Source organism: Camellia sinensis, chromosome 8 (assembly GCF_055761805.1).
Source record: "Camellia sinensis isolate YWXY chromosome 8, ASM5576180v1, whole genome shotgun sequence".
Classification (NCBI taxonomy): domain Eukaryota; kingdom Viridiplantae; phylum Streptophyta; class Magnoliopsida; order Ericales; family Theaceae; genus Camellia; species Camellia sinensis.
The window spans coordinates 127,456,241-127,476,826 of record NC_138968.1 but is presented as its reverse complement, the minus strand read 5'-3'; the positions used below and the strand labels follow the sequence as shown (position 1 = coordinate 127,476,826).

General features: G+C 37.7%; 1 protein-coding gene across 1 annotated transcript; it reads right to left on the bottom strand.

The window, feature by feature from the left end:
- Positions 1–1,788: 1,788 nt before the first annotated feature.
- LOC114315038 (uncharacterized) lies at positions 1,789–5,967 on the bottom strand. Its single transcript, XM_082885489.1, has 2 exons — positions 3,192–5,967; positions 1,789–2,219 (listed from the first exon to the last, which is right to left on the bottom strand). Exons 1-2 carry the CDS (start codon positions 5,965–5,967, stop codon positions 1,789–1,791), a joined length of 3,207 nt encoding a protein of 1,068 aa, XP_082741615.1.
- Between the last annotated feature and the right edge of the window lie 14,619 nt (positions 5,968–20,586).

Sequence of the window (20,586 nt, the reverse complement as noted above, 5' to 3'; positions counted from 1 at the left end):
TAAAATATTCTTCATCCCATCTAATTGAGTTTAGACAGTATTTTTCACATTTCTCTAATTATTACAAGCAAACATAATACATACAAACCATATCTTAGTTTATATCACACCACATATATATAGATTATAAGAAGTTTTACAGTTACGTCTTGTTTAGACCATTGCAAGTCATAGCCTTCTTAAAAAGTACATTTAAATGAGAAAAGTAGAATGTCTGCTTGAGACTAACATAAAATCATTAAAAAAATTTTAAAAAAAAATTAAAGAAAAGAAATTAAAGGATCATCATATATGTAACATGCGACCAAAACAATAATTTGCAGCATCACATAGTTTGCAGCATCATATATGTAACATGTGGAGTGGACAATATCTTCAAGTCCAATCAGACCTCAAGATTGGCCAGAATATATAATCTAATCCCATTCTCTTATACCTCCCAACAAACACAACAAAGATTATAAGTTCTACAGCAACAGCTTGTTTGGAACCATTACAAGTCATATGAACCTATTTTAGAGTATAAAACAGGATAGATAGCCATTGCAAGCCATAGCCTTCCTAAAGTACATTTAGATGAGAAAAGTGCATGCTTGAGACAAACTAAAAACATAGAAGAAGGGGGGAAAAAACAAAAAGAAATTAAAGCATATGATAATATAACATAGTTGCTGAGTTGGCAAAGATCTTGAACTCCAATCAGCCTCAAGTACCTAGGAGAAGAGAAAAACGACTAAGTAAAACTTCAAACAGTATGATGAGAAATGATAAACAATTAAAATAAGACACAAAAAAGAAGCTGAAGCAACTTGAAAACCAGTTTTTTTTGGTACCTTATTGAAGAAAGGTATACATATATGTTATTGTAAACCAATTACTCATAAGATCATAATAGGAAAAAGAAAAAACACAGAAGTAAAGAACAACACTTGCCCTTATCTAGTGTCATGTTTCGAGCTTAATTGAATGCAAAATTCATGGAATGAGTGTAACCCATAATACATGCAACAAAATGTCGGTTTGCCTTTTGTCTTTCTTTTTTGGCAACTAGTGCAATTTAAACAACGCTGCCCTCCTTAGGAACAGATAAGCCTCTAAGGCTTTGCAGGGGATTAAAATAGAGTAGTTGCACAATATTCCACCAGTTGGTATATTTGTCAACCCTAGCCATATGCAGATTAAAAAACTTGAAGTTACATTTCCATCAATTCCGTTATGTGTATAGCCAAAGTGCACTAACCACCATAGTTGTGTCAAGACATTCAAATGTTTCCAGTTTCTAACCAGTTTTGTTTTCCAGATTAAGTTGGAGGGGATTATAGGGGAAAGAACTTCGCAACTCAGAAGTTATGAGAGCTGAGATTCCAGTATCGTGGAATAAGATTTTGGCAATAGAGGTTGATTAATATTGATTGATTTTTGCCTATGTATTATTCTTAGTCATATTTGTAATGTGAATCTAGTTGAATTATTTTCTCAAGTTTTCAGAAGAACCTAAGTTTTGATGGAAAGAAAATAAAAAACCAAAAAAAAAAAAAAATTTCCATTCGGTAATGAAACCATCATGCTTCATAGGAACCATAACTGATTTTTTGTTACCTTCAAAATGTCAATGTTTAAGAATGTGGTCATTTGGATGAAGTATAGCATATCTAAGGTGTTATGATTTACATGCCACAAGACAAACTAAAGTTTGTCGGCCTAGTGTAGAATTGCGACAGTTTCAGTAATAAATGCAGGTATATTCTTCAGTTACTAAGAAAGTGACAAGGTCATACCTACTCATGATCACACTGTAATTTTAGCTCTTCTTCCTCCATGAACTCCATCAGTTCCAAGAAAGTTGTTCTTGATCACAAGCAACTGAGTAACAACATGATTAATGGTTGGTCTATCTCTTGGTAGCTCTTGTGAACATGCGATTCCAATATTAAGTATTGAAATCAAGCACTCATAAATTTTATGACTGCTAGTAGAGCTCTGATTCTGAGTGTTTTCGGTGCTTGAGCTTCCCTCCCCAATTTCTCTTTGTTGAATTAGTGTTGGATCAACAATGCTCGCTACTTGTTTAGGTAAAGCCATCTTAGCAAAGTTATGGAGACTCAGACTATCATTAAACATGTTATCAGTTGGTCTCTTCCCCGTAAACATTTCCAATAAGAGGATACCATAGCTGTATACATCGCCAAATGTCGTCACCTCATTTCCCATACCATACTCTGCAGTTGATGCATCATTCAAAGTAAATACAATTTTAAAGATGCTTGGCCAGAAGCATATCAAATAATAGTAATAGTAATGTACCTTCTACAGATAACTCTTTGTAGAAAACAAGTTTAGAGCATAAAAAACTTTACTGTTTAAAGTAATATAGGAAAGAATTATGTCTCTTCTTGGTGAGATAACAATATTTGGTTTGTCTGTTTTGTCACGAGAAAGGCCCAACTTGAAACAAGTTTGATTGATTCCTAGTGATATTTATGAAACCAAACAATTGATGGTTCAATATCTTCTTAAGAAATAAGCAGTTGAAGCTTGGGTGACAGTTTAACTTTATCCAATTAGGTTTGTATTCACCAAACTTATTAACGTAAAAGAAGTAGATAAGAGGATTGAAATTAGCAAAAGAGGATTTTCTAATCTTGTCTTTATGTTATCCTATGACTACACACGTAGGAGATGAACAAAAGTTAGATATTGTTTGTTGTTATGCTTTCACATTTTGCGCCAAGAAAAATACTAAGATTTCTCAATATTGGTACATTTCCATTGAAGGCAAAAATAAACGTAAATACAATTATATGGATTATGATTTGTTGACAACAAGACAGGAGATGTATGGAAAATCCTCTGAAAAATGGGATTGTGTATTGGGTTGTATATTATAAGCAAGAAACTAATGAAATTAAGAACTTGCATTCCTTTGAGTTTCATATTTTCCAGACTAAATTATGTGCAACAGAAAAGAAAAAAAAAAATTTACTTTTAAATAACACATTGGAAAGTATTTGCCAAACATTGATTTCCATGCATTTGAAGGGCAAATTGCGAGAAATAAAACCAAAGAACCATCTACTTTACTTCATTGATCGAAGGAGCATACTCGATGGATGTGCAAATCAGACTCTAAAGTACGTTGGAAATTGAAGGTGAAAAAGAATATCAGAAAAGGGCCTAAGAGATACATTTACCTGGAGCAGCATAACCAACAGACCCTCTTAAGCCAATGGAACTTGATTGAGTTGTAGAAGAATTATCGGTGTCTTCTGGAAGGAATCTAGCTAACCCAAAATCGCCTACATGTCCAATCATTTCATCATTCAGAAGAACATTGCTTGGCTTCAAATCACAGTGAACTATTGGTTCCGAGCAATGATGGTGAAGATAATCAAGTGCAGAAGCAACATCAATGGCAATATTTAACCTTTGTAGGAGGTTTAAATTTCTTGATTCGACATGCACCTCATCTTCATTTTCATTTGTATGTAACCAATCCTCTAGGCTACCATTGACCATGAACTCGTAAACTAGAGCTTTGAAATCATTACCATTATAGTCAACACTTGAACATGCTGTGAAAACCTTGACAAGATTTCGATGTCTGATGCGCCTCAAGGCCTCACACTCAGCAACAAAACTCTTGAAAGCTCCACGGAATTGAAGGTTTAGTACCTTCACTGCAACAATTTTTTCACCGTGATCAAGAATTCCTTTGTAGACTGAACCAAAACTACCCATGCCTATCATGTTTGCTGGAGAGAACCCATCAGTTGCCTTGAGTAGACTTTGGTAGGACAATTTCACATGTGTCTTCCCTAAAAATCTCAAAGAGGGTACTTTTGTTGTCTTTCTAAAGCAACAAAGATATAGTAAACACAACACTATTACTAGTCCCAAAAACCCAAACAATGTGGGGATTATTATTTTCAAGATGAGTGTAAATCTTTTCCTTTTGAATCCCTTGGTATTGCAACTGTGCAAATGTAGTTTAGGTATACCACCACAAAGCTTGTTGTTTCCCCTAATAGAAATAGCCGTTGCATTTTTAAATATGCCTATTTCTGGTACCGTACCCTCAAAATCATTGAATGATAGATCTAATTTTTGTAAGAAGACAAAGCCCCCTAAATAGTCTGGGATTTTTCCTGAGAAATTATTGTGAGAAAGATCTAATTCCTCAATACCTCTCAAATAACTTAAAGATGAAGGAAGAGTTCCCCAGAAATTATTGCTCTGTATATATAGAAATCTCAATTTAACACAACTACCAAGAGTGCTTGGAATTTTTCCATACAACATATTCCTAGAAACATCTAATTGTTCAAGATTTATTAAATTCCCAATTTCTAGTTGTATGGACCCAACCAAATGGTTGTCATGTAGGTACAAGTTCAATAATGATGAGAGAGTTAAAACTTGTTTGGGTATGGTACCACTAAGATTGTTTCCACCAAGAGCCAGATCTACAAGGGGGCATTTTCCCAGACTTGGAGGAATGTTGCCATGCAAATTATTTGCTTCTAAATAAAGATACTCTAGTGAAGTCAAATTTTTCAAAGACAATGGAATTTTCCCATAGAATTTATTACCTGAGAGATCCAAAATTTGTAACTTTTGTAGCTTCCCAATATCAGCAAGAATGTTGCCGATGAAATGATTGTCTGACATGTCCAAATACTGCATATTGACCAAATTCGCCATCTCGGTTGGGATGCTCCCACCTATTTTATTGCTATCCAAAAAAAGGATACCAAGATTAGTGGACAAATTGCCAATTGATTCTGGCAACACCCCTCCAAAGTTGTTGGAGTTCAGCCCCAAAAAGTTCAAATTGGTGGCATTGGGCAATGAGCTAAGGAAATTCAAGTCACCAGCTTCCCCTGTTCCAAGATGATTGTCTTCAAAGTTTAACCACCAAAGATTGTGCATCATTCCCAAAGGAGGCACTCTTCCAATAAATTTATTTGTTCCCAAGTCAAGGGTAGACAGGTTGGTTGCATTTGATATTGAAATAGGAATGGATCCAGTAAACAAGTTCATTCCAACGGAAAACCATTGAAGAGTTGGAAAAGAAATTCCAAGATCTAAGGGAAGTCTCCCTTGAACTTGGTTCATTAATATATCAAAAGTTGTGATGGCAGAGAGATTAAAGATTGAGGAGGGAATAGTACCAACCAACTTGTTATCCACCAATGCAAGAAGGTTTAAGTTTGTCAATCGCCCCAGGGCTTCAGGTATACTCCCATTGATATTATTGGAACTTGCATAGAATCCAATAAGGGATGACAGATTCCCAAAAGTATAAGGAAGGCCACCTGTTAGATTGTTTCTTCCAATGTACAACCGCTCGAGCTTAGACAGAGAACCAAGCTCCACTGGAATTTTCCCAGATAGACTATTGCCAGAAAGCTCAAGGGCAACAAGGTTAGAGTAAGCAGATATATTGGCGGGAATTTCACCACCAATAGAATTATTGAGTAGTGTCAATATTTGTAGTCTCCGTAGATGGCCAAGTTCAGGGGGGATTTGATGAGTGAAGCTATTGTTACGCAACCGCAGTTCCCTAAGAAAGCTCAGATTTCCAATGTGAGGCGAAATTGAGCCTGTCAATTTTTGATGATCCAGTATCAACTTAGTCACCCTCTGGTGTCGTCGGCCACATGTTATGCCAGCCCATTGACACAAGTGGATGGATTCATTCCACGAGTTTAGAGCCCCGAAGGGATCACCGGTTATTTCAGCCTTGAATGCGAGCAAGGCTAGCTGATCCGTCTCATTCCCGGCTACATGAACATGATGACGATGTGTACTAGAGCCTGAACCACCCAAACACGAACACCCCATGAGAACAAAAACAACAACAACAACAACATGCATGAACTGAAACAGAGTCCATGACATTGACGACACTAATATTAAACCCATATGAGGATTGGACGCTCTCATTGAATTTGAGAGAGCATCCATCCCTATATATAAAGCACGAATACCTGCGGATGAAAATTTTGGCCTCCCCAAAATTACCGCATTGCCCCTTTGCTTATATCATAATCACCATCTCTCATTATAATCATCATTCCGTATGCAATGGTCTCATTGTACATCATACATCGTCATACATTAGTTTTATCATTATATTTTTTTTATTGATAAATTAAAAGTTCAAAAAATGTACAGTTAATCGGATATTTATGATACAATTATACTAATATCTTTAAAATTTTAACTTGCGTAATACTTGGGCTACTTTTTATCATCTCATCACCAATAATTTGTTATCATCAATAATTCGATTTGTATGAAAATAATGTTATCATATTATCTTTGTTTATTTCATCATCTACCTACTATGGACAGTACTTTTGATTGCTTTAACTGTGCAGAAAGGAAGATTAATATAATTATGTTAAAAGTGTGATATTGTATTTTTTCTAAACCTCAAGGGTAGGGAATGTAATGGGTATGGTTCCCCTCCATACTCTTATTCTCTATACTTCCTAATACTTTATTTTTTACGCTTCATTCTAGGCATAATAAAGACCGTCTATGCAAAAAATCAGTTTCATCGATGAATACATAAACAAATCATTTTTTTATATATATATTTTATTTTATAGAATGAAAGGTTTAAATTTAAATTTAAATTCACAATTATTGTCCATTTTAAGAGATAGGGGTGTTGTGTAGCATTATATTTCTCAAAATAAGTATTGGTAATAGTATTATAAGGTAAAATAACTGTAGGAAAATGTTATGGATCCCAAGTAAATTACCAAACCTCTCACATGGGTGTGGGATCCACACACATGTGATTTGCTTGGGTCCCACACCCATGTGAGAGCTTTGGTAATTTGTTTGGTAATTTATTTGGGTCCCTAGCATAACTCATAACTAAAATTAATAAATACATAACTATAAGGCTGCCTTTAGAAATTTTTTTAATGTGTTTGGTTTCTTTCATGTTGGGGATTTAATTAGAGAGAGTATTTTGAACTTAGTGGGCCCATTGCGAGCGAAATCTCTGTGATCCAACTAGTTTACTTTTTAGTATTAATTGATACGAATATTTATATTAAAAATCAAGATGATTGGATTTGAATAGTTATATGCTTGAATTGCATTTATGTTTGAATTTTAATGGTGTTAATTTTCTTTTAAAGTTTTTTTTTCTTTGCCACATTTAGATAGCACTTACATTTATAGTTTACATTGATTTCTTTACCTTATCTTATGGTTTACATTTTTAATCCTTAAGTTAAAATTTAACATCAAAATTGGGGTTTTGACTCCTCAACCACAAATGGATATTTATATAAATAAAAAAAAAGTTTTGAATAATTGTTTTAAATATTTTAAGAAAAAAATTCATTTTACTCATTTGTGGTTTAAGCCATGAGCACTTTATTCCTCTATGATACAAATATTGTGAGAAAGTGTTTATATAATTTTGGACCAAAGTACAACTGTTAACTTCCTTAACAATAATTGTGAAATGGCTATAATACCTCTTTTTTTTTTTTTTCATCTCACATACACATAATTTAATATTAATTCAATTAATCATGAAGTCTTAATTATTTATTATAATTCCTCTTTTTAATCTAATTTTAATTTAGTTATATTTTAAATCAATCCTTAATTATTATTTATTTTATATTTTAAATTAACTTTTAATTATATTTTATATTTTACATCAATCTTTAATTCTATTTTATTTCTACTATCATCTTAATCTCATTTTATGTTTGGAGAAAATGGAGGTAAGTATGTCTTTTTATTTTGTTAATTTCAATTTATATTTTTAGAAAATTAAGTCTGCTCTACAAAATAATGAGTGTGATACGCCTTTTATTAGTTTGGATGGAAAAATTAACAGTATCACTTTAGTCCAAAATTATATGGGGACTTTCTAACTATATTTGAATGATAAAGGGGACTTTCTAGCTATATTTGAATTATAAAGTGGTAAAATACTCTAGTCTCAAACCACAGGGGTAATATGAATTTTGACCATGTTTTTAAATTTGTAAATGATTTCTAACTCAACAAATGACTATGTACAAAAAACTAATATTTAAAAAAAAATGAGTTTGATTATTTATTTATAATTTATATTTAAACTAATATTTAACTCAACAAATATTTTTTTTAATTTTAAATTATTTTTTCAATTGAGTTGTGACCAATAGTTTTTACTCCTAAATTTTGAATGTTTAAAAGACCTTACAAATGGAATTTCTTTTAAAACAAAAAAATTGATGTTTAGTTTGGGAATAGACTATTTTAGTAATTTTTTAACTAAAATATGAGGTGAAAAAATTAGTATATTTAGAATAATTTTTAACTTTTTAGAAGAAAAAAAAAAGAGTGTGAAAAATGGAGAAAAAAAAAATCTTTTACTTTTGTATAATTCTTTGGCTTTTTAACATTTTTAGTGATGCTTTTGAATTTTTAACTATCTTTTTGTTACAAAAATAAATAAAATGAATGATCAATAAAAAAAATATATCTAATTGTCTCACTCACTTATTTTAAATTATACATTTTTGTTGTAACGCCCTAAAAATAATACATGAAACCCATCACTATAGACATGCATTGATATAAAAGAAACCAAACATTTCTATTCATCAGAGTAATTTTTACAACTGTATTACATGTTTACAACAAAAGCAAATACCCTATGGGCTTACAGCTTTCCAAGTCAACACCTGGTTACACAAAAGAAGAGTACTCACTCTATACAAAATAAGCCGTAGGCTTGATATACATGTAATACAAACAAAATAAACAAAATCAAGAGTCTTCAACTCTCATCATCATCCAAGCTATGTCCTTGGAGGTGTCATACTACCTGTACCTGAAAATAATGTCCCATAAAGGGTGAGTCAACGCCCAGTAGAGATATGCTAAACACAGTATGAGCAATAACTAAGACATTAGCAATTGATAAATGTTCAATTTCCATAAACCAATTCATAACCCATTTCCATTTCATGACCACTATGTTCATGTTTCATTTCAGTTTCCATTTCTTATCAATTTCACAATTTACATCAACAGCTCAGAACCTGGCCAACCATTTATATGAGACAGTGACTCATATGAAACGTTTCCCACTTTTACAATAGATAAACATACTAGTTGTATCAACATCTCAACAGATAAGCATACAAGCTGTATCCACATTTCAACAGATATGCATATTAGCTATATCAACACTTCCAAAGATAAGCATATGAGCTGTATCAACACTTCCATAGATAAGCATATGAGCTGTATCAACACATTAACTAACAAGCATATGAGCTGTATCAGTGGAGTCTATCACCTATCTTCTCCTAAACAACATCCGGTTTAGAGGTCCATCCCCTATCTTCCCCTAAACCGTGGAGTATATCCCCTACCTCCTCCCACACACACAACATATATACACATAGGTCATATACACAATCAATCAATGCATAACGTTAATGTATTCTATCAACCGTCATCCTCTATGACATATCCAATTGATTAGTTTTAGTTTGCCTAATCATCATGCATTGTCTACAACAATCAAAACTACCCTCCACCGGTAGCCCAAGCAATTATTTCTAAATAGATAATAAAAGCTCTAACAGATAAAATATCAATGTTTTCAAAAGTGAGCGATTAATAAATCTAACTCCACTATTCTACCATATAATGAACCAATTTCATTATTTCCAACTCAATTCCATATAGCCACAATTTTTCCAAATTAATCATACTAATTAATTTATACAACCAATTAGGGTTTTCCTACCCCACTTCCCAATATTGACCCAATGGTCTATATATCAACAACTAACATCAATAACACCATTTTGAAACCCAAAATACATATTTAAGAATCAAAATGACAAAAACCCCATTTATACTTTTTGAAACCCTAAGTCCCAAAATCAACCATTTAACAAAATGCCCAAAAATCTAGGTCAAAACCCATAGTAGTGAGTAGGAATCCTTACTTCAAATTTGGAGCCCAAGAGAAGAGAGGACGAAAATGAAGTTGCTCCAAATCACAAGTTTTCGGATCAAAGTGTAGCCCGCGACGATCAACCCAACTTTTACAAAGGCCAAAGGGGAGGAAACAACTCCTACTAGATCAATACTTAGAGAGAAGTTTGAGTTTTAGTGTGAGGTGCTCTCTAATGGCTTTTTCGGAAAAGTAAGAGAGAGAGAATGAGAGAAAGTGATTTAAAAATGCCCTACAGCCAACTGATATACGGCATTCCTGCTTGAGCGGAAAACACAATGCTCGAGCGTCAAGAACAAAAAACTAGGTGTGCTCGAGCGCAAGAAGGCCCGCTCGAGCGCCAAGACACAAGAATAAAGTACATCCGCTCGAGCGCTAAAACCAGTCCGCTCGAGCGTAGATTTCCCCTTCCCAGAACTTATACCCAAAAAGTACCACCCGCTCGAGCGCCAGAGTACCCGCTCGAGCGCCAGAGTACCCGCTCGAGCGCTACCGCTAGAGCGTAAAGAAACCCGCTCGAGCGTGAAAAACATACTTGCAGAAGTTCTGAAGAGCACCACAATACTGGGAGTGTGCAATCTTCGCTCGAGCGCAAGAAGACCCGCTCGAGCGGACCTCCTAAAAACTGGGCAACAAAGAATTGAAACCAAAGCCTAACCAACCTGTAACAACTCTGCCCAATACATCCTAAAACTCAATCAAGTGGAATTAAAGGATGACAACAAGGTATACAACCACCAACATCATGGAACCCAAGTCCGGAACGCAATAAATACCGAAAGATAAAACCGGAATCGCTATAACCTTCCCCCCTTAAAGAATTTCGTCCCCGAAATTAAATACAGGTTTTTCAAAAACAAGATTTTCTTAATTCCCAACAGTATTACAGGCGAAATTCAACAACTCGACCCATTACTGGTCATTCCTTCTCTATTCAAGAGGCAATTCACCACATATCTCAATATGTATTAACAACATGCTTTTCCCGAAATTCAATAATTTCTACACACATGTTTCACAATTTTATACCATATTCAACATTCATGATATATCTCCATTTCTACAATACATTAAACACATGCAATGATATAACAAATTTCCATTAACCAAAACATTCACAATGTTTTACAACTTAAGACACATATAATGTTCTTAAAGTTCAACAATATTACAAAATTACCAATGCATGGTTACATATCAACAAACAAGTCCGGATATTTCTCGCGGACTTCCAACTCGCGTTCCCAAGTGGCCTCCTCCACTCCGTGATGTTTCCACAAAACCTTTACCAAAGGAATGGTCTTGCCACGCAGGACTTGATCCCGCCTATCCAAGACCTGAACCGGTCTCTCTTCATACGAGGCATCCTTATCTACCTCTAAATCGGTCCAATCTAACACATGTCATACTTCCGAAGCATACTCACATGGAACACGTCATGCACTCCGGACAACTGCGGTGACAAAGCCAAACGATAAGCAACCTCCCCGATCCTCTCAAGGATCTCAAAGGGACCGATAAACCGAGGGGATAACTTCCCACTCTTCCTAAACCTCATCAAACCTCGCCTAGGTGATATTTTCAAGAAGACATGATCACCTACCTCAAACGCCAAAGGCCTCCTCCTACGGTCGGCATAACTCTTTTGGCGACTCTGGGCTGTAACAAGCCTCCTACGGATAAGTTCAACTTTCTCTGTTGTCTCCCTAACTAACTCCGGACCCAACAAAGGTGTATCACCCACCTCGGCCCAACACACTGGAGACCTACACGGTCGGCCATACAAGGCCTCAAACGGTGCCATACCGATGCTAGACTGAAAACTGTTGTTGTAGGCAAACTCCACCAAGGGCAAGTGCCTCTCCCACGTCCCACTAAAGTCAAGGACACAACCTCGAAGCATATCCTCAAGGATCTGAATAGTATGCTCAGACTGCCCGTCAGTCTGAGGATGATAAGCCGTACTAAAGGTCAACTTAGTGCCCATGGCACTCTGCAAACTCTGCCACAACCTAGCAGTAAAACGAGGATCTCTATCTAAGACGATCGTCACTGGGACCCCGTGCAATCTCACTATGTCCCGAATATACAAGTCGGCGAGATGATCTACCGAATCTCTCACGTGCATAGGAATGAAGTGCGCCGACTTAGTCAACCGGTCTACAACCACCCAAATGGCATCACTACCCGCTGAGTCCTCGGAAGACCTACAACGAAGTCCATAGTGACATGCTCCCACTTTCACTCGGCAATAGGCAAGGGTTGTAACAAACCCGCTAGTCTCTGATGCTCGGCCTTCACTTGTTGACAAGTAAGGCATTTAGACACAAAAACAGCCACATCTCTCTTCATACCCCGCCACCAAAACTGGCGACCCAAATCTCGATATATCTTAGTGCCTCCCGGATGCACCGCAAGGCGTGAATGATGGAACTCTCGGAGTACTTCCTCCCGGCAAGACTCCGACACAAACAAACGGTCTTGGTATCTCACACTCTGGTCGGGATACACCCTCAAACCCTTCTCAACCTTCCCATTTGAGATCTTCTCTCGGAGGGATTCTACCTCAAGGTCACCTCTCTGTGCCTCTAACACTCGGGTCACAAGTGTAGGCTGCGCAACAACAAAAAACAAGGCCGCAGCCTCAGTTGATTCGCTCAGAAGCAAGTCAAACTCGCCAAGTACACTCAACATCTCCCATTCCCGGATGGCTATACAAGCTACATCACTAATGGGTTTCCTACTAAGTGCATCGGCCACAACATTGGCCTTTCCTGGGTGATAGTGTAACTCAAAAACATAGTCCTCAATGAACTCCATCCACCTTCTCTGCCTCAAATTTAAGTCTCTCTGTGTAAACAGATACTTCAAACTCTTGTGGTCCGAGAACACCTCGAACCTCTCACCATAAAGGTAGTGCCTCCAAATCTTCAAGGCGAAGATCACTGTTGCTAACTCCAGGTCGTGTGTAGGGTAATTCCTCTCGTGTATTTTCAACTGACGTGAGCCATAAGAAACCACTTTCCCCTCTTGCATCAACACACAGCCCAAACCCTCTCGTGAGGCATCACAATAAATCGCATAACCCAACCCTCTCTCCGGGATAATCAACACCGGAGCGGTGGTCAATCTAACTTTCAACTCCTGGAACAACTTTTCGCAAGTCTCACCCCACACAAACTTGACCCCTTTCCGCGTCAATCTAGTCAACGGTGAAGCTAGCCTGGAGAAATCTTTCACAAACCGACGGTAATACCCAGCTAAACCCAGAAAACTGCGGATCTCAAACACACTCTTAGGCTGTGCCCAATCTTGCACTGCCTCCACCTTGGATGTATCAACAGACACTCCTTCCCTGGATACCACATGGCCTAAGAATTTGACCTCTCCTAACCAGAACTCACACTTCCCAAACTTGGCATACAGCCTATGGGTTCTAAGCAATTCAAGCACCACTCTCAAGTGTTCCTCGTGCTCCTCCTCAGAAGGCGAATAGATAAGAATATCGTCCACGAAAACGACCACAAATCGATCTAAGAATTCCCGGAAGATCCGGTTCATCAAGTCCATAAAAATTGCTGGTGCATTGGTAAGCCCGAATGGCATCACCAGAAACTCATAATGGCCATACTGCGTACGGAATGCCGTCTTAGGAATATCCTCCTCCCTGACCCTCAACTGGTGATAACCCGATCTCAACTCTATCTTAGAGAAACAACGGGAACCCTTAAACTGGTCAAACAAATCATCTATACGGGTCGTAGGATACTTATTCTTAACCGTAGCCCGATTCAACTTTCGGTAGTCGATACACAATCTCAAGGCACCATCTTTCTTTTTAACAAAGAGGGCCGGTGCTCCCCACGGCGAAACACTAGGGCGAACAAAACCCTTATCTAGCAACTCCTGGAGCTGAATCTTCAACTCACTCAACTCGTCTGGGGCAAAACGATAAGGTGCCATAGAAATCGGCGGTATGCCGGGCACTAAATCAATAGAGAACTCTATCTCTCGGTGAGGTGGCAAACTGACAAGATCCTCGAGAAAAACATCCGAATACTCACAAACCACCCTCGGCAATACAATCTGGGTCTCATCGCACACACCACTCATAAAGCTAGCAAGTAGACCACTAAGCTTATTCCGTCCTCGCGGATCATACATCGGTGGCAACACACTACCAACCCAATCCCCCAAGAAATGGAAACACTCCCCGTTTACGGTACAAACTGTGACCCTCTGACGGTAGTAATCAATAACAGCCCGGTAATATGATAGCCAGTCCATACCCAAAATAACATCAAAACCCTTCATGGGCATGACCACAAAAGGAAAAAGAAGCCTATAGTCGGTGACCTCTATATCACAACCTCTACATCCGTATTTCAAAATCAATTCACCCCCAACAGGTGATATAACACAAATAGGAGATGCTAACTGTGCCAACTCCAACTCCAACTCCAACACAGATGCGAATGCAGCAGATACAAAAGAATGAGATGCACCCGTATCAATCAATACACTAGCAACTGAGTTGTAAAACAGAAAGGTACCTCTCACTACTGATGGAGCCGGTACTAGGTCCTGCGCGGTAATAGCATATACGCGCCCTGTAGGCCCCTGATCCACCTGCTCACCTCTAGGAGCAAAAGACTGTTGCACTGACTGGGATGACGAAGCTTCCGGATTGGCCCTCGAGGCCTGCACAGACTGAGCTGGCTGATAACTCTGTATCTGCCTAGAACCAGATACTCCTGAAGTGGCACTCAATTGTGGGCAATACCTCTTCAGGTACCTAGGCTGACCACACTGATAGCAAGACAAAGGCTGGCCCCTGCCCTGACTCTGGCCTTGAGGTCTAGCTGAAGAAGAAGCAGCTCGTTGACCCCCTCCCTTCTGCGGGCAAACCGAAGACTTGTGACCCAGCTGGCCACACGCAAAACAAGTCAAGCCTCCCTGACTACCTCTCCCAGAGCCCGCACTCGGCACTGGAAAGGTCGATCTAACCAAACCACCCTGAGACTGCTGAGGGTTAGAACCCCTCTGTCTCCTGCCGTCACCCTGACCATCTTGGCTCCTCTTGGAGCCTCTCTGCCATTTATCCTCTTCCTGCATCATAATCTGCATATGAGCAGCAGCATCAACCAAACGTCTGTACTCTCGGATAAAGGACCCTCCAACTCTCAGCTTGAGTCCACGCCTCAACTTCCGCTCAAATTCAAAGCAACGGCGTTCCTCGGACGCCACAAGTTCAGGTACAAACCTGGACAGACTAGTAAAAGTAGCCTCAAACTCGGCCACTGACAAGCCCTGCTGTTTAAGCTGGAAAAACTGCTCCCTCAGCTTCTCCCTAGCAGCTGAAGATAAAAACTTCTTATGGAAAGCATTCACAAACGCCTCCCATGCACCACCAACACTGCCCTTCTCGTACTTCCACCATTGACCCGCATCTCCCTTCAGTTGGAAGGATGCCAAGGTCACCTTTAAAGCCTCGTCCTCGATGCCAAGCATCTCAAACGTCTTTTCTATCTGTTCCAACCACTCATCAGCCTTAAGTGGCTCCTTCGAATCCCCTACAAACTCGTCCGGATTGGACCGAAAGAATTCCCTCTTCAAGAAGGAAGGCCTTGCCTCAGTTACGTGGGCCTGATCCTGATTCCCTGCTCTGAGAAAACCCAAAGCTCCTGCTATCTCTCGGGCCAAGGCACTCATAGCCTGCTGACCCGCTGGCTCGGCCACATTGGCCTGACCAACTCCCTCCTGTTGTGCCGGAATATCATCCGGTAAAGGCAGGTGGCATGCTACCTGTACTTGAAAATAATGTCCCATAAAGGGTGAGCCAACACCCAGTAGAGATATGCTAAACACAGTATGAGCAATAACTAAGACATTAGCAATTGATAAATGTTCAATTTCTATAAACCAATTCATAATCCATTTCCATTTCATGACCACTATGTTCATGTTTCATTTCAGTTTCCATTTCTTATCAATTTCACAATTTACATCAACGGCTCAGAACGTGGCCAACCATTTATATGAGACAGTGACTCATATAAAACGTTTCCCACTTTTACAATAGATAAACATACTAGTTGTACCAACATCTCAACACATAAGCATACAAGCTATATCCACATTTCAACAGATATGCATATTAGCTATATTAACACTTCCAAAGATAAGCATATGAGCTGTATCAACACTTCCATAGATAAGCGTATGAGCTGTATCAACACATTAACTAACAAGCATATGAGCTGTATCAGTGGAGTCCATCCCTTATCTCCTGCCAAACAACATCCAGTTTAGAGGTCCATCCCCTATCTTCCCCTAAACCGTGGAGTACATCCCCTATCTCCTTCCACACACACAACGTATATACACATAGGTCATGTACACAATTAATCAATACATAACGTTAATGTATTCTATCAACCGTCATCCTCTATGACATATCCAATTGATTAGTTTTAGTTTGCATAATCATCATGCATTGTCTACAACAATCAAAACTACCCTCCACCGGTAGCCCAAGCAATTATTTCTAAACAGATAATAAAAGCTCCAACACATAAAATATCAATGTTTTCAAAAGTGAGCGATTAATAAATCTAACTCCACTATTCTACCATATAATGAACCAATTTCATTATTTCCAACTCAATTCCATATAGCCACAATTTTCCCAAATTAATCATACTAATTAATTTATACAACCAATTAAGGTTTTTCTACCCCACTACCCAATATTGACCCAATGGTCTATATATCAACAACCAACATCAATAACACCATTTTGAAACCCAAAATACATATTTAAGAATCAAAATGACAAAAACCCCATTTATACTTTTTGAAACCCTAAGTCCCAAAATCAACCATTTAACAAAATGCCCAAAAATCTAGGTCAAAACCCATAGTAGTGAGTAGGAATCCCTACCTCAAATTCGGAGCCCAAGAGAAGAGAGGACGAAAATGAAGTTGCTCCAAATCACAAGTTTCTCGAATCAAAGTGTAGCCCTCGACGATCAACCCAACTTTTACAAAGGCCAACGGAGAGGAAACAACTCCTACTAGATCAATACTTAGAGAGAAGTTTGAGTTTTAGTGTGAGGTGCTCTCTAATGGCTTTTTCGGAAAAGTAAGAGAGAGAGAGAATGAGAGAAAGTGATTTAAAAATGCCCTACAACCAACTGATATACGATATTCCCATTCGAGTGGAAAACACAACGCTCGAGCGTCAAGAACAAAAAACTAGGTGCACTCGATCGCAAGAAGGCCCGCTCGAGCGCCAAGACACAAGAATAAAGTACATCCGCTCGAGCGCTAAAACCAGTCTGCTCGAGCGTAGATTTCCCCCTCCCAGAACTTATACCCAAAAAGTACCACCCGCTCGAGCGCCAGAGTACCCGCTCGGGCGCTACCGCTCGAGCGTAAAGAAACCTGCTCGAGCGTGAAAAACATGCTTGCAGAAGTTCTGCAGAGCACCATAATACTGGGAGTGTGCAATCTTCGCTCGAGTGCAAGAAGACCCGCTCGAGCGGACCTCCTAAAAACTGGGCAACAAAGAATTGAAACCAAAGCCTAACCAACCTGTAACAACTCTGCTCAATACATCCTAAAACTCAATCAAGCGGAATTAAAGGATGATAACAAGGTATACAACCACCAACATCATGGAACCCAAGTCCGGAACGCAATAAATACAGAAAAGTAAAACCGGAATCGCTATATTTGTAATGGGCATCATCCACTAGTAGTATATAATATTGTCTTCTGTGTTACCATTATATTGACAAGAGTCTATGTCAAACTTATGGGAACAGTAAACACAGTATTGGAATCAGGAAAATGCTAACGAGTAAAAAAATACTAATCTATCTATATATTATATAAGGAAAAAAGAAATTTCTAGCAAGAAGGCTTGTGAGAACTCTAAAGTCTCATTCCATAATTGTTAATTTTTGTGATTTTAAAAACATTTAAAAATAATTCTATTGGCTAACAAAGTAATTATAGATTAATAAATAAATAAAAAACCACCTAAAATTTTGAATTAGAAGTTCGTAAAATCTCTCCCCCCAATATTTCTCTCTTTCCTAAATCTCATCTTATAACAAAATAACTATACATTTAAAAAACATTATACATGAAAAAAAAAAGCACAAATCTCATCTCATAACTGTAACGCCTTGCTATTTCATATATGAGTCCATTGTAACCAATATAACAATTTGGGCAAATTACAAACACTCCCCTCGAGGTTTGACTAAAATACAGATTTGCTCCTGAGGTTTGAGAAATTACATCCCGCCAGGCAATTTGTTATTTCCCAAACCTCAGAGGGGAATCTGTATTTTAATCAAACCTCGAGGGGGGTGTTGGTAATTTGCCCTAACAATTTACTCCAAAAACCATCATGTTCACTAGACTAAGATTTAAATTTACAATTGCCATGTTTACATGTCTATGAAACCTTGTACCCAACTCCAAGTTCAACAAACAAAATGACAATTACAAAAAAAGAACCCTTTAGGTACACAAGACAACAACAAAATAGATCTAACAGTCCTAGTACAAAACTATAATGAAACCTTGTACCTAACTCCAAGTTGAACAAACAAAATGACAATTACAAAAAAAGAACCCTTTAGGTACACAAGACAACAACAAAATAGATCTAACAGTCCTAGTACAAAACTATAAGTCTTTACAGCAAAATATTTTCAACTGTCAATCCCAACACAACTTACTTCAAGTCACCACTGTAGTCGTACAACATTGTTTTCTGAAAAATAAAATAGGGGTGAGCAACTTGCCCAGTAGGACTACATTTAACCAAGTATTTAATTATTTGAGCAAGCTTATGGCATCATCGAGAGAAAATAATCTAAGGAGTTTAGGTATACTCGTAATCTTCATCAATTATGTAAATAGCATGTCAATTGCACAATATCAATCACCTTTTACTTGAGAAAATATATGATTTCCCACAAGTAAATCAATCAATGAGAATAAAAACTAATGTGGAAAAATTAAATCAACAGCAACATAAGAATTTTTACATGGTTTCCTCAATGTGAGGTACGTCCACGGGATCGAAATCTAATTCCACTATCAACCAAAAAGTTTCCAAACAATTACAAACTAGACACGAATGGTCTCACAAACCACCTTTAGGTGAATTCCAAATAATCACAAATAAACAAGAGGAAAGACCTCACCAAATAGATGAACAAAAGTTTTTAAAACAGAGTTGTAGAAAACCCAAAATGATAGACCCAAATCAACTTTAAATTAATCCAGCCGAAGATGCACTGAGAATGTTCAAAGCAGAACTTGAAACCAATCAAATCTTCCCAAGCATCAGAGTAAAGAACCATACCCACTGAATTGAATTTTGCAGCAAGCACAATTGCAACTATAATGATGATAATCAGGGCAGCTTCACTCATGGAGAAACAAACACAATACCAATATATATTGTGAACTCTTGGGCTTTTTTTTATCAAACCCTAACTGCTACCAAACTAATTATAAAATACCCATTGGGCCTCCACAAATTATATATAATATATTAAAAATATATTATAACTAACACCAAACTAATTAAATATTTTAATAAATTAATTGGGTCCCATACTCTAATAAAGAGGTATACTTAACAATTCTCTCTCTACCGACTTAGGTGGAGACATCAACCATACCCACTAAAGTTCAACACTTCAAATGTTTGTCCCTCGACAAAGTCTTTGTCAACATATCCGCAATATTATCATCTGTGTGAACCTTTTCGAGTTGCAACAATTTCGAATTTAACACATCACGAATCCAATGGTATCTCATATCAATGTGTTTTGATCTCGAATGAAAAGTAGAATTTTTGCTCAAATAAATAGCACTTTGACTATCACAATAAAGCATATACCTTTCTTGCTTCAAACCCAACTTTTGCAAAAATTTCTTCAACCATAACTCTTCTTTGTAAGCTTCCATAATGGCGATAAATTCAGTTTCGATAGTTGAGAGAGCCACACATTTTTGTAACTTAGATTGCTATGCCATAGCTCCCCTTGCAAAAGTCATCAAATACCCCGAAGTAGATTTCTTAGAATCAACATCACCGGCCATGTCAGAATCTGTTATCCCATCAAGCATCGGCTTACCATCCCCAAAACAAAAACATACCTTCGAAGTCCCTCGAAGATACCTTAGAATCCATTTTACCGCTGCCCAATGTTCTTTACCCGGATTAGAGAGAAAATAACTCACCACACCAACGATGTGAGCAATATCCGGCCTTGTACAAACCATGGCGTACATAAAAGAACCAACCGCCGAAGCATAAGGAATTTCCAACGTCTCTTTCTTGTCTTTCTCACTTGTAGGACATTGATTTGAACTAAGCTTGAAGTGACCCGCAAGTGGACAACCAACCGGTTTTGCTTTATCCATGTTGAATCTCTCAAGAATTTTCTCAATGTAGCTTTCTTGAGACAACCAAATCAGCCTCTCTTTGCGAACTCGAACAATTTTCATACCAAGTATTTGCTTTGCCGGTCTCAAATCTTTCATAGCAAAAG